The 13989-nt window shown below is 41.1% G+C and overlaps 1 protein-coding gene across 1 annotated transcript in view; it reads left to right on the top strand.

Annotated features, from left to right (window-relative positions):
- The window catches only part of LOC147721184 (TRPM8 channel-associated factor homolog), a 376336-nt gene extending 363028 nt beyond the window's left edge, over window positions 1–13308 (top strand). Inside the window, 1 exon segment of the mRNA XM_086964671.1 lies at window positions 12970–13308. Coding sequence (XP_086820797.1) covers window positions 12970–13266 — 297 coding nt within the window. The 3' untranslated portion in view covers window positions 13267–13308.
- Window positions 13309–13989: the final 681 nt, after the last annotated feature.

Raw genomic sequence — 13989 nt, 5'->3', positions numbered from 1 at the left:
GCACATAGGTATCTGCAGCATTTAGGTTAAACTGGAGGCGCACATTGTTCCCTTTTGGCATTGTGTAAACAAGTCAGAACAATAGTCTACAGACTTTAATCCATAAGAACATCACCAATTTAGGAAGCAGTGATCTGTAATTCATTCTGAGCATCAGTTCATCCTTAATACATCTTAAATTTTCGAAAAGGTAAAGCTGCTATGAAAATAATAGTAAGAACAGCAAGCAGACTTTGTACTGTGGTTCTCTGCCAAGCAAACCAGAGACTGATAGTTGTGATAGATGAAATAGATTCATTTTTTAATGGGATTTTACTTGAAGGCCTCTCTAAACACCCAACTTGGACGATTGTTTATGACTTTTTGGCCAAACAGTGTGCCCGTAGCAAATACTTTGTTTCCTTGGAAGGTATTAAAGATAGGGAAAGGCTTAACAATTTGCTTAGATAAGTTTTTAAACTAGATAACCTGTTTTATTTATGTGTCTAACTTTATGTAAGAATTAAAGTTACTATGTAAAACCCGCAATATTTCTTCTCAATCCTATTTTAGTCAATATGCTTTATCCCCTACATAATTTTTAAAAACATTTTCCGAATATGTGATATGAGGTGTTTTGTCTCATCAGTCTGTGGAAAGATTACATTAATTGAATAGAAATGTTTATATTCCATGTGTGGCGGTACATAACTTATGTGTTAGACCTGACATCCTAGAGAAGGTACTCCTCCAAACATTTTTCAGGCAAGCAGGTCCAGTTTTCCTTCTCAGATAGCAAGGCAGTCCTTCAAACAGCAGAGCAGTCTTCTGACAACAAAGCAGTCCTTCTTCTGTAACTTCTACAGTCTCTTTATTCCTATCGCCTTTACCATACTTTACTTCAAAATAAAACGGTTTCACCCCTTCCATCACCAATTTGTGCTAAAACCACGCCTAACCAATTTAAGCTTGCATCAAGTGTCAAAACAATTCTCTCATGGACAGCAAAATGCCCTAGGGTTGCCATTTTACCAAGTTCTTACTTAACTGACCCAAAAGCTTGTGAGTATTCTTCCAACCACTCAAATCATTCTCCTCCCTTTAGAAGCTGCATTAAGGGATACATTGGTAATGCAAAGTCTTTAAAGAATTTGGAGTAATACTCTCTCAATCCTAGCAATGATCAGAGTTCTTCTTTGTACTTCGGTACCAGTGTCTTGACCCCTCACTCTTCTAAATCCATCTGAGAGCTGATACCCTCCACAGAGATGGTATGACCAATATAGTTTACTGTACCAACTGTGAATTGGCACTTTTATCTCTTCACTGTCAACCCACATCCACACAGTCTCATTAACACTTCCTCTAGAACCAAATAATGAATTACTCTGTCCTTACCATGAAACAAAATGTCATCCTGAAAAAACATTTGTCTGATACCTTTCAAAACCTTTCTCATCACTCGTTGAAAACAAGTCGCCCTGATGCTAGCCCAAGCGGCATCCTGATAAATTGGAAAGCATCTACTAGAGTGACAAATTAAGTTAAATGCCTTGATACCTTACTTAGCAGGACTTTATAGTATGCTAAAGATATATTTATGTTGAGTGGAAGAACAGGGGAGCCCTATCCACAATGGAACCAGGGTACTGGGTATATAAAGGAAACAACGGTTCCTGTGGTCTAATGCAACTGATTTAAGCAATACAAAGGCACAATCGTAATATGAAGGGTGCAGTAATGTCAGAGGGCAAGAAACCATCTACATAGGAAGTTCAATATAGCATGTTTTAGTATTTTTAGAAGAAACAGAAAGATATATGTACACTTCTTTACAATTTAAATGAGCAAACATTTGTGCATTGTGTCCCCAAGAATCTATGACACTGAAGACTTGAACTCCTTTTAATAAGGTAAATTCTTTTACAATATTGGGTAAGAGTTGTCTATCTACCCAAATATTTCTCTTCAAGACACGAAGATCAACACACATTTGGATGTTCTCCACCCCTATCCTTCTGTGCTAAGTCTACAGGCGCCAACTCGGATTAGTCTATCTTCTCTATTACACATAAACTTTATAACCTTTTCTCCTCTAATTTAAGTGGTTCAAGCATTAAGTGAGGCACAGACATAATGGACAACAGCTTTTGGTCCTTTCCTCAATATAATCCTGTGCTCAAACACTGTCAAAAAGCGCAGTTTATCAGCAGAGATCCTGGAAATCATTTCACAATATAACTGTCATCACTAATGTGACTAATCGTCCTTAATTGATTAGTTAAAATCATGTTGGTGCAGCCAACTAAAAGGTTGTTACCTCTCCTTGCCATATAGACCTTCCCTACCATTTCTCCTCCCTTGAAAACATTCCTCATGGGAAGATACCCAGCCATATCTACTAAAACTCACCCATATCCTACTGAATTCGTACCAGAAGGTTAAACCCAGGTTAATCTAGTGACTTTTGTGGTTCATCCTGACAAGGATTGTGGTTTTTGCCTGGGATGGCTTTCAATCCCTCTCAAACAATAACCCAATTTCTTACATTATGTGTGGCCTTTTGAGCAATACTGTACATCTTCAGTTGTTCTTCTTCACTGGGGCATACAAAGAATACAGTCACTTGCCAGAGAATCTAAAGGTCCAGTTACTCAATACCAAGTGGGCATTTCATTGCAGCCTGAGAGTCAGACTGAAGAGGGTTGAGATTCAATAGAGACGCAGTCTCTATTCTTAGCTTAAACTATGCAACTTCCTATTTCAGCTAGAACTCCTGCTTTTGTTCATGATGCTGTAACTCTGATATACTTCTGAGCTACTCTCTCCAAGTCAGACCTGAAAAATGTGTCATTCTTCAGATGCACTTTGCAAACTAATTCAAACAGATGTTTCATTTTTACATACGCTACTTGTAAATAATTACACAGTCAATAGCACTGGTCGCTTCTCTCATTGAGTAGATGATTACGTTTTCATGAAGAAGACTGGATGTGTCTTACCTTATCCACAGAGTTAAGGTATCCTCCGTTTTTCTGACTCTCTTGGTGGACACAGGAGCAACTGTTTTCAGCTCTTCCAAAGAGAAAGGGTAAGGACATAATTTGTATAGCTCTCTTACTGAGGGCAACTACAACGAGGATGATTTTCAGCATTTCCACAAAGCTGGATTGAAGGAATACTTTCTCTGGCAGATGTCAAACTCCGTTGTTATGTTACGCCTGTCATCACATAGATGTTGGTGCTCCAATTATTTTTTTCATTTTGAATTGGGAAGAGGAACATGTGCCCATCATAACCGTTTGAAGTCTGCAGTGTGCTATGCTCCGTACTTTGAACCCTTTCCCCAATTGAACTGTGTGAGTAAGGCGAATAAGCCCAGTAGTTTTTTAGCTGCTTCCCACAGGAAATCCTGGAAATAGAGTGTCCAAATAGTGCCTTTTGCACCTGCATTCTCAGTGAATTTGCCCATCCATCCACATATTCATTCTTCTCTCTGTCATTCTCCCCTTCTCTCCTCCATCCTTGCTTCTTCTCATCTACTCATCCATCCATTTCACCATCTTTCCTTCTCTCCATTCACCCCTCATTCATCCATCCCTACTTTTCTCCATCAAACTGTACTTCTTTCCGTCTGTTCAACCTTACTTCTATACACCTCTGCTTCTTTCCATTAATCCATTATCCTTACTTCCTTCATACACTCAGCATCCTTCAAGTCATCCTTCTTTCCATCATTTCGTCCTTCCCTATGTCATTCCTGTCAACCAGCCACCTCATCATCTGTCCCTTCATCAACTCTTGATCCACCAATTCATTCATCTATCTCTCCACCCGCCCATTAATCCATCTCGTCATCCATCCCTTCCTTCCTTTTTCTATTGTGCTCTCTTGTTGCTTTTTCTCCACATCTCAGTAATGTTTTTCCCTCCCGTGACTCCGATCAAAGAAAACATAAATAACATTTTTAAGATTTTATGTTGACTTACTCCCTAGTGGAAAAACACCCCCTGCTAAAGCTGCTAAAGAAGGGGTTCATGATGCCCCTGGACAATGTTTAAGCACTTTTACAGAGCCTAAATAGAGTATCAGGAATTGGTACCCAAAGTGCCTCCTCTCTCAGTAGAAGAAGCCACTTTGGCAGAGAAGTCCTCGCGACCACAGCAGACATATAAAAATGTGTCACCCATCTTCTAAGCAGGCAGATGTATCTTCGTCGGTAAAAACAATGTAGTGATTCTTTTTAAAAGATATAACTTTGACAGGACATTTAGGTTAATTGTAATATTTCTATACCAGTGTAGTCTTGGCTATTTTACACTCAGAAAGAAAAATTGACTAACCTTGCCCATTGATGGTGACCCATTGCCTGTACATTGTAATATTTCAGGTCACTTGGATCTTAGGGACAATCTCACTGTTACCCAGAGACTCTAGGGTAACCCCTATAAACTCCCCTCATTAACTGGGACAAACTCCTCCGGTAGCACTATACAGCCACTGCTGGAATCTATCCTCCAGTAGGAACTGGTGCTCTTTTTGGACACCTGGGATCCTGTTTGAAGCGTCCAGACTCGTAGCACTCATAGCACTTGAGGGGCTTGGGCTGCTGACCTTTGTCAGGGTAAGTTTTCTTCTGGTGGCCGGATTGGGAAGGTGAACCAGAACCTTACCCCTGTGAGTTGTTCTGAGGGCCTTCAGAGTTTTCAGTCTTTTTACCTCCCGTCACCTTCTTCTAGTTGGAACTCTGACCATCCTTTTGGGATTCCCCCCAGAATACCATTTTGGACAATCTGTTCCTGACCCAGAGGTCCACCTCCTCAGCGAGATTCCTGGCGTCAGTAAGCTTATTATCAATCAGGTGTTGGTTCACTCTGGGAAACAAGTATCAAGAACGTGTTCCTTCAAAAACAAGTTGTAAAACCCTTCATAATCATTAACTTTGCTGCCCCTCACCCAGCCCTTCAGTGCCTTGCCAGAATTGTCCAAGGCATCCACCCATATTTGTGTAGAGAGTTTGAGACTAGCCCTGAACCATTGCCTGTACTTCTCAGGTGTAAACCCAAACTTCCTGAGAAAAATGGTTTTCATGGCAGTGTAGTTGAAGAACAGGACGCAAGTCAGAAATCCCTTGGAGATCCCTCAGAGGGTGGGCAGAGTCCTTCCAGTAGAGTCAGGGAGCACCAGGCAGCATTGCAACAAGCAGAAAAGCAGTCTGTCCAGAAAAGCAGTCCAGTTGAGTCTTTTAAGCAGCACAACAGTCCTCTGACAGGTTCAGTTCAAGATCAAGAAGTGTCTGAGGTCAGGGGGTAGAGACCCTGTACTTATACCCAAAAGTGCCTTTGATGTAGGGGGCGTCTTCACAAGTACTCTCTGAAGTGCACAAGGATCCATTTCAACCCAGCCACGTCTACCAGCCTAAACCTGGGAGGTAAGTCAGTGTTTTGTGTGAGGACAGGAAAAAGCCAATTCAGGTGTAAATGTGAGCCACCTCACCCCCTTTCTGCCCAGGGAAGCTATCAGAATGCAGTGGGGTCCTCTGTCATACCCAGCCCTTCCTGTGTTTATGGCTGTCTAGAGGGAGTGCACAAAGTGTGTTTGTCACCCAGCCCAGACATGTTTAAGAGACATTCTGTCAGTTAAAAAGAGCAGTAAGTACAGAGAAAAAATGTCAACCTTCTAAAAGTGTGTGCAGGTCGTTGTGTTGCACTCCTAATTAGATCCAAAATGTTAAACTATGTAAACCAACGAATAAGTTTAGTGTGAACTCTGTAGGGGGGATACACCCACGCCCCTTATTTAGACAAGACAAATAACCTGAGTGGATGCTCTGGAAACAGTGTGCACTACTAGAGCCCACAGTAGGGTCAATCATTGAATCAAAATTACACGCGTATATGCATATCTTCAAAAAAAAATCTAAACATTTTAACAACATGGTTCTTAAAAAACAATGGTTCGAAGGTATATAAAAGTCTCAATAAAATGGAGAAATATGGAATCAGTCAATTTAATGTCAAAGACCAGATTCTTGACTCATAACACAGAGTTCCCAGATGATCACGAAATTCAATGTGCTTCCAGTGAGCCCTTTGTCACGGGAATCTATAAATAAAATAGAAGCAACGTTCGTCTGAATATACACCTGATTCATATCAATCTTAATACAATGTAAAACAACCTCATACGTGAAAAGACAGCAAATCAAGGGTATGTGTGGCTCATATGTTCAACCATCATCACAATTCAAACGAGAAATTGTAGGCAGATGCCAGTGGAAGATACATAACTCAAATCCACATAGTGAACTGACTCAACTTCTAAAGTAAACCTGTCCAGTGGCATGATAAGCTTTCATTGCATTTGGTTGAGGGCAAGGATAGAAATAGATAGTAATGGACAATAAATGAAAAGTAGATAACAGTGAGAGATAAGAGAAAGAGACGGATCCACGGTACTCCCTGTGCCCATGAAAATAATCAGTGACAAAACCCATGCTCGTGACCATAATTAAACCGAACCCAACTGTGTCACCAGTGGATGACAAGTAAGTAACTGCATTCTTTACCATCTAAAAGAACTCCAAAAAGTGCTCAAAAATGGAGATCCGGGGTAGCCCTGACTCCAAAGAAAGCCGATTACTCCTCTGTAACTAACATAAAATATTGTATCAAGAAAAGCGTGACCGATAATGAACGCATGCAACGGACAACTGAATCAGATCCTTACCATTAGTGCTCAAAAAGACAAATAATCAGGTAAACTTATAATCTCCAAATCTAAAAGAAAAGAATATAGACCCAGTGAGCCAATCTTTTCTATCAATACACCAAAAGTGGTAAAAACATAGAAAAATGGCATGCCAGTGTACTTACCAGACCCCAAGAGGTCGTGCACTTGTATAAGTCGACCCCCGGATGCTTCAAACCAGGTTTTATCAAGATGAGTATGTTCTAGTCTACGTTTAAATGTGTGCGCATTAGGAGTAACAAGAGGACTGCAAACAGAAGTCCATAAGCGATACTTTCAACTCTCCAAATCTAAAAAAAAAGAAAGTGGACCCAGTGAGCCAATATATTTTATCAGTTCACGAAAGTGGTAAGAAATGGTAAAACAATAGTAAACGGCATGCCAGTGTCCTCCCCAGAACACAAGAAGTCAAGTCAGACCCGAATGCTTCAAACCAGTGTGTGCAAAGGTGCGTGTATGCTTCCGCGTTTAAATGCGTGCATATCAAAAGTAAAAAGAGGAATGCGAACAACAGCCCAAAGACATGTTCTGAACTCTCCAATTAATTAAAGACGACAAGAAACATAAACATTAAACACATCTCCTAAGTGCTCCAAACCGACGCTAACAAGGACACATGTGCGCGAATACATTTGAATGCATGCATGTTTACAGTAAAAAGTAAAAACAGCCCGTAAATCATGCTCACAACTCACCACTAAATAATGTGCATTGAAAAAATAATGATATATACAACCTCATACGTGAAATTAGGACCTTTGGTCCTTCAACCAGCCCAGCCACCCAACAAATTCAAGAACTTGAATATTTGATGCATAGAGAGTATAACCAGAGACTCCATGCCACAATACTGGTACCGTACCAAAATTCTAGTAGGATCCCTAGGGGTTTGAGACTAGCCATTAAACCCAGGATGTTCAAACTTAATAAGAAATTAATGGATAAGTGGTATGCCATTTTAGATAAATGCTCATTACATCTCAGGCTACTTATAATAGAGGAACTGTTGCAGTTTCTTTCCGGTCTTAAAGAAGAAATCAAAGAATAAAAGACTCATTGGCACATCGGATGGATTCAAGTATTTGGGATACTACACTAGATGACATCAATAGCAAATTGGATATTTATGCTAAGGAGATACACAATCGGAAAATATGAAAGTTTAAGTGTTACACAATAGACTATAAATTAGATGAAGTTTACATTTGGGCGGAAGTGTACGCCCAAAGGAGAAACTTTAACAAATCGAACACTGCATCCTCTGAAGAGAGTTTTGTTTCCATCAGTGAAACCAAGGCTAATCGCCCCCTCCCCCCCCGCCAGTAACTGAGATGTTGTCTAGAGGTGAAACAAACATTGTTACCAGTGACCCATCTACTTCCATGGTCTCTTTTTTAGAGATAAGACCAGCAGCAAACAACCCGCCCATGCAGCCATCAGTAACATCTCAGGAAGCAGCAAAACCCACAGAGGGGCACAGATTTCACAAAACCGTCAGGATCTTCCAGGTGACAAACAAAAAAACACTAGTGATCAACATCTCTAGCACCACCTTGACACATTTACAGACAGCGGTTCTTAATAAAGGAACTTCTTTCGTTCCGACATTCCACATGAGATCTCTTGACACGGAGATAGTGGTTTACAGAGTCACCTGAAAATTTGTGTCTTCAATATTTGAAAAAACAACATTGGGATTCCACTCACATTAGTCAGGAAGAACCTAGATATCGAGAATTCAAACCAAAAAGTACGTTTTTGTCTCCAGTGTCCCATAAAGCTATTGACCTAGTTGAGAACCTCGTTAAGAAGGAACTTAAAAAAATATCCACTTTCACGAGTAGACATACTAATATGTCTAAACAAGAGAAGGACGCTTTAAAAGCTCCCACCAGCAATCATTCATTAGCTTTTTCACCAGCTGACAAAGGAGGAGCACTCGTTGTAAGGAACCACCAATTTTATGAAACAATGGTTATTGAACATTTGTAGGATGATCTCACATACTTGCCATTATCTGATGACCCAACGTTTTTTTTCCATAAGACTCTCTCGACATTACTCTCACGCGCCTTGGACATGGAATGGATTACCAAGATCACTAAACAGTTTCTATACATGGAACATCCCAAAAGACCTTTGTGCCTTTCAAAAATGATTAATGTGTCCTCATGAACTGGTTCTATGTAAAGCCTCTGATACCCGATTCAAGTCAAGTTTGCACTATATAAAACTCTGTAAAATAAAATAAAAATTTTAATAAAATAAATGTTACAGAAGATTCATTAAAACCTCAATGACCCCCCTTTTTGACCAATTGTTACAGGCTGCGGGTCAATTCATGAACCACTTGGACAATATCTTGATTTTTTTCTACAACCAATGGTACAAGCTGGTTCATCTTATCTGCAGGACACAACTCATCTACTGAATTCACTTGCAGATGTTCATTTGGTTTCCGATGAGCAGATCTGGCGCTGCACGGTGGACGTGGTAGCCTTGTGCACCTCAATCCCTCACAATGAAGGAATAGAGGCCATTGAATGGTAATTTTTAAGAGTGGGAGAATTGGAAGCCAACAAAGTTTTTCTTCTTGAGTTGTTACATTTTTGTTTGTACCACAGTTATTTTCAGTGGAAGGACACATTTTTTCTCCAAACGAATGGGACATCCAGGGGATTCTCGGAGGCACTCAGTTATGCTGATCTTTTTGTGCTGAAATTTGAGACTGAACATATTTTGTCAGACTATAGTTGGACGCAGAGGCTTTTATTGTATCATCTCTATATTGATGATATTCTTCTAATTTGGAAGGGAGATTTACTAGATTTGGAAAATCACCTGGAAGACCTGAATCAGAAGAATACTAGGATCCAGTTCACATATAGTGTTCAACCACATAAGATCAATTATTTGGACACGGAAATCACCTTAGTAGGGACACAGATTCGCACTGAGGTATATAAAAAACCTACAGATAGCGATAATGCACTTCTATTCAGTAGTTTCCATCCTCTAACTCTTAAGCCACACTTGCCATTTTTGCAGTTAACCTGAACAAAACGGATCACTTCAGATGCTGACTGTTGTGTCATTGCTATGGATGAATACAAAAAGCGATTTTTGAAACGCGGTTATCCTCTGGAAGTAGTCAATCATGCTGTTCAAAGAGTATAATCCTTGGAAAGATAATCTTAATTGAAGAAACAGCACAAGGAGACCCAACCCCAACCGGTTTTTGTGTCCACATTCTCCACTAAATCATCACCGATTAAGAAAATCATTCTGAAACGATGGAAGTTGGTTCAGACAGAACCTGATTTAGGAGATATATTTGCCCAGCCGCCTTTATTTGCATATAGAAAATCCTGCAATTTGAGAGAATTGTTGACAAGACAAAGCACTACTGGGAAGATCATGCACAAAGGGATGACATTTTTTTTACAACTATACTCACTGTAACAATTTGTTGGAAGGTTGGACCATTTTTCATCCTTGGACTGGGAAGATGATTAATCTGAACTACACAGCAGATTGTAACACTCAAGGGGTGATTTATGTGATCAAATGCCCATGCGATTTATTTTATGTGGGTAAAACTGAAAGAAAAATCAGGACAAGAATGACGGAACACAAAAGCAGCATCAGAATCAAATCTTTAAATTCGCCACTGTCTGTACATTGGAGTGAGTGTCATCACGCTATTGCTCAAATGCATTTCACTATTCTAGAGGTAGTCCAACGGTAAGTGGACATGAATTACAACAAGAGACTATTACAGCGTGAAACGCATTGGATACAGTTTTTGGACACTTTAATTCCAAAAGGTCTCAACAACAAAATGGAATTTGCATGCTTTTTATATTTGTTAACATCTGGCATCATCTCAGTTTTTTTACCTACACTTCGGCAGGTTCATTTAGCAGTGACTATAAGGAGGGTTCTGATTTACATCCATATTTTTAACGCATGTTTACACACCACAAACCATTACAGATTTGGGGGTTTGATTCTTTTTCGCCGTGTTTTTGATTTGTATTTTTCACATTGGACATTCATGTCCTCTTGGCTCTCTCTCATCCCTTTGAATGTGAGCAATATGGGAGAGTTGTAATTGGATATGTGAAGTGTTGGTGCGGTGGTAAACTGCCATTACAACGCGGCTTTAACACCGCATACATTTACATTGCAAGTGTTACAATGCATGCAATGTAACAACGCGCACCATTACTAGGCATACCATTACATTGCATGCATTTTTACAACGCATGCGATGTAATGGCTTTCCACATAGTTGTGAGGAAACTGAGTCTCTTCCGTTTCCTCAAAACGACGTGCTCCGCCCCTCAGACATCGCTGGAACCAGGAGAGAGGAACCACGAGAGAGGTAAGTGGGATTTGGGGTAGGGGGAGGGTCTTGCTTAGGGTTGTGTTTTAGTGTAGGGATCGGACTGGAGAGGATGGGGGAGGGTCGTGCTGGAGGTAGTGTTTTAGGGTTTAGGGTAGTACTGTGGTGTGTGTGTCGTGCAGGGTAGTGTTTTAGGGTTTAGGGTAGTGTCGGGGGTCGTGCAGGGTAGTGTTTAAGTGTAGGGAGCGGACTGGGGGTTGGGGGAGTGTCATGCTGGAGGTAGGGTTTTAGGGTTTTGGGCAGTGCTGTGGTGTGTGTGTTTAGAGCAGGGTAGTGTTTTAGGGTTTAGGGTAGTGTTTGGGTGTTGTGCAGGGTAGTGTTCAAGTGTAGGGAGCGGACTGGGGGTTGGGGAGGGCTGTGCTGGTGGTAGTGTTTTAGGGTTTAGGGTAGTGCTGTATGTGTGTGTAGTGCAGGGTAGGGTTTAGGGTAGGGTTGGGGTCGTGCAGGGTAGTGTTTTAGTGTAGGGAGCAAACTGGGGGTCGAGGGTTGTGCTGGATGTAGTGTTTTAGGGTTTAGGGTAGTGCTGTGGTGTGTGTGTAGTGCAGGGTAGTGTTTTAGGGTTTAGAGTATTGTCGGGGGTCATGCAGGGTAGTGTTTAAGTGTAGGGAGTGGACTGGGGCTTGGGGGAGGGTTGTGCTGGTGGTAATGCTTTAGGGTATAGCCTAGTGCTGTGGTGTGAGTGTAGTGCAGGGTAGTGTTTTAGGGTTTAGGGTAGTGTCCGGGGGTCGGGTAGGGAAGTGTTTTAGAGTAGGGAGCAGACTGGGGGCCAGGGAGGGTCGTGCTGGAGGTAGTGCTTTAGGGTTTGGGGTAGTGCTGTAGTGTGTGTGTAGTGCAGGGTAGTGTTTTAGCGTTTAGGGTAGTGTTCTGGGGTCGTGCAGGATAGTGTTTAAGTGTAGGGAGCGGACTGGGGGTCGGGGGAGGGTCGTGCTGGAGGTAGTGTTTAAGGGTTTAGGGTAGTGCAGTGGTGTGTATGTAGTGCAGGGTAGTGTTGTTGGGTTTAGGGTAGTGTCAGGGGGTCGTGCTGGGTAGTCTTAATGTAGGGAGAGTACTGGGGGTCAGGGATGGTCATGCAGGGCTACTAAATTAGGGTTTAGGGCAGGGTAGTTTCACTTACATTGCATACATTTACCATGAGTATAGCTTTACCACACATGCCTTTGCGTTGTAATGGTATGCGTTGTCAAAGCATATGCGTGGTAAAAGTATGCAATGTAATTGCACGTCATTGTAATTGCAACGTGTAGTAATACCTGCATTGTAATGGCACGTGTGGTATTAGTACACGTTGTAATGAGTCATATTTGCGTGGGGTACTCCATGTGCATCTATTCCAAAGGTAATAGGAAGTGTCATAGGTTTCATGAAAGGTATATGTGGGCTGCCTCCATTCCCTGCTTGTTGCCTTGATATGAGCCAAAGCATTTTCCCTCCCACCCTCCCTTATCCCTTGGACCATTGCACATAGCATGTGAGCCCACAGAGCAGGAAAGCAGATTGCTCCAGACCTGCTAGAGACCGCAGCACAGTATGTTGTTTAAGGGGACACCCATTTAGTTCTGAGACATCCGAAAATATAACAATGGTGTAATTACAACGGTTTATTATACATTAACCTAAACCACCCTCTTCCATCCTCTCCACTTACCTCACATCCCCGCTCCTCTTTTTACGTTCTGTTTTCTCTTGTCATTTTTCTAGTGCATGAAGCCAGTGTGAGAATTGAGAAATGTTGGCTTCTTAAAAAAACATATCTATTGTGTGGAAACATATATTATTTTTACTGACAAACATTTTGAGTACTTCCACTTACTATCTTTTCCTTATTTCCCCAGCTCCAGGAAGGATTTGGTTGGGAGCCTTTCAAACAACTTTTCTCCGCCTACCATAATATTTCCAAAGTCAAGAAAGAAAACAAGTATAAGATGAATCTCTGGGCAGATATGTTTTCAAAAGCAGTTGGGAAGAATTTGGTTTCATTCTTTAAATTATGGGGATGGCCTATTGACAATGAGGTCTCCAATAATCTATCATCATTGCCTGACTGGGAGGAGGATCCAATGAAGAAGTATGCGATGAAATCAGCAACTATTGGAAATTAGCCTTTTGTTATTGGACTGGAAACAAACTAGACTAAACCTTGGCTGTGTGGTCCTACCGCACCAAAAGCATGCAGTATCCAAATCTTTGGAAAAAAACACATATTTAGCTAATAGATTTTTAAACCAACCTTTTATTATGTTTGGTCTTATAGCCATCCTTATAAAAGCTTCCACTCAAAGATAAATCACCCTAATGTTCAATCATTTAAAATAAAATGTAATTTTTTAGCAACTATATCAACTCTCTGAAATTATATTTCTAGTAGAAATTCCAGATGACCAGTTACAAATGATTTAAACGCAATCCACTTGGTAGTGTATGTTTTAGGACATATCAAACACTGCTACATACAAAGCCCAATTTAATTCCAATTCCATCATTCAATTGGTTATCTATAACAGCCATTAAAGGCTTGCTCCAGCGTTTGGCGAGGGCCTTTAATAAGGGAGCAGGCCTTTAATAGCCGTATATCCCAGCTACTTGGGATATAAAGCTATTAGAACATTCTGCCCCTTGAGGGCATAAGTTCTAATTAGTAAAATAAAGGCCTCATGGAGCCCAAGGGGGTTGAAATGCCTTCAGGCTCCGTGAGGCGTTTGTTCACAGCTGTTGCTGTGAATGTTGAACAGCTAACGGCTGCATGGAAGGACATGGCGGTTAGCTTTTGAACATTCACAGGAAGAGCTGCGAAAGGGGGCCAAAATCAGCCCCTGGTTCTCATCAACTTGACCGAACAGCTTTTTGTAGTTCAG

This window comes from Lissotriton vulgaris, chromosome 4_1 (assembly GCF_964263255.1).
Source record: "Lissotriton vulgaris chromosome 4_1, aLisVul1.2, whole genome shotgun sequence".
Classification (NCBI taxonomy): Eukaryota; Metazoa; Chordata; class Amphibia; order Caudata; family Salamandridae; genus Lissotriton; species Lissotriton vulgaris.
This window is presented reverse-complemented; position numbering and strand designations above follow the sequence as displayed.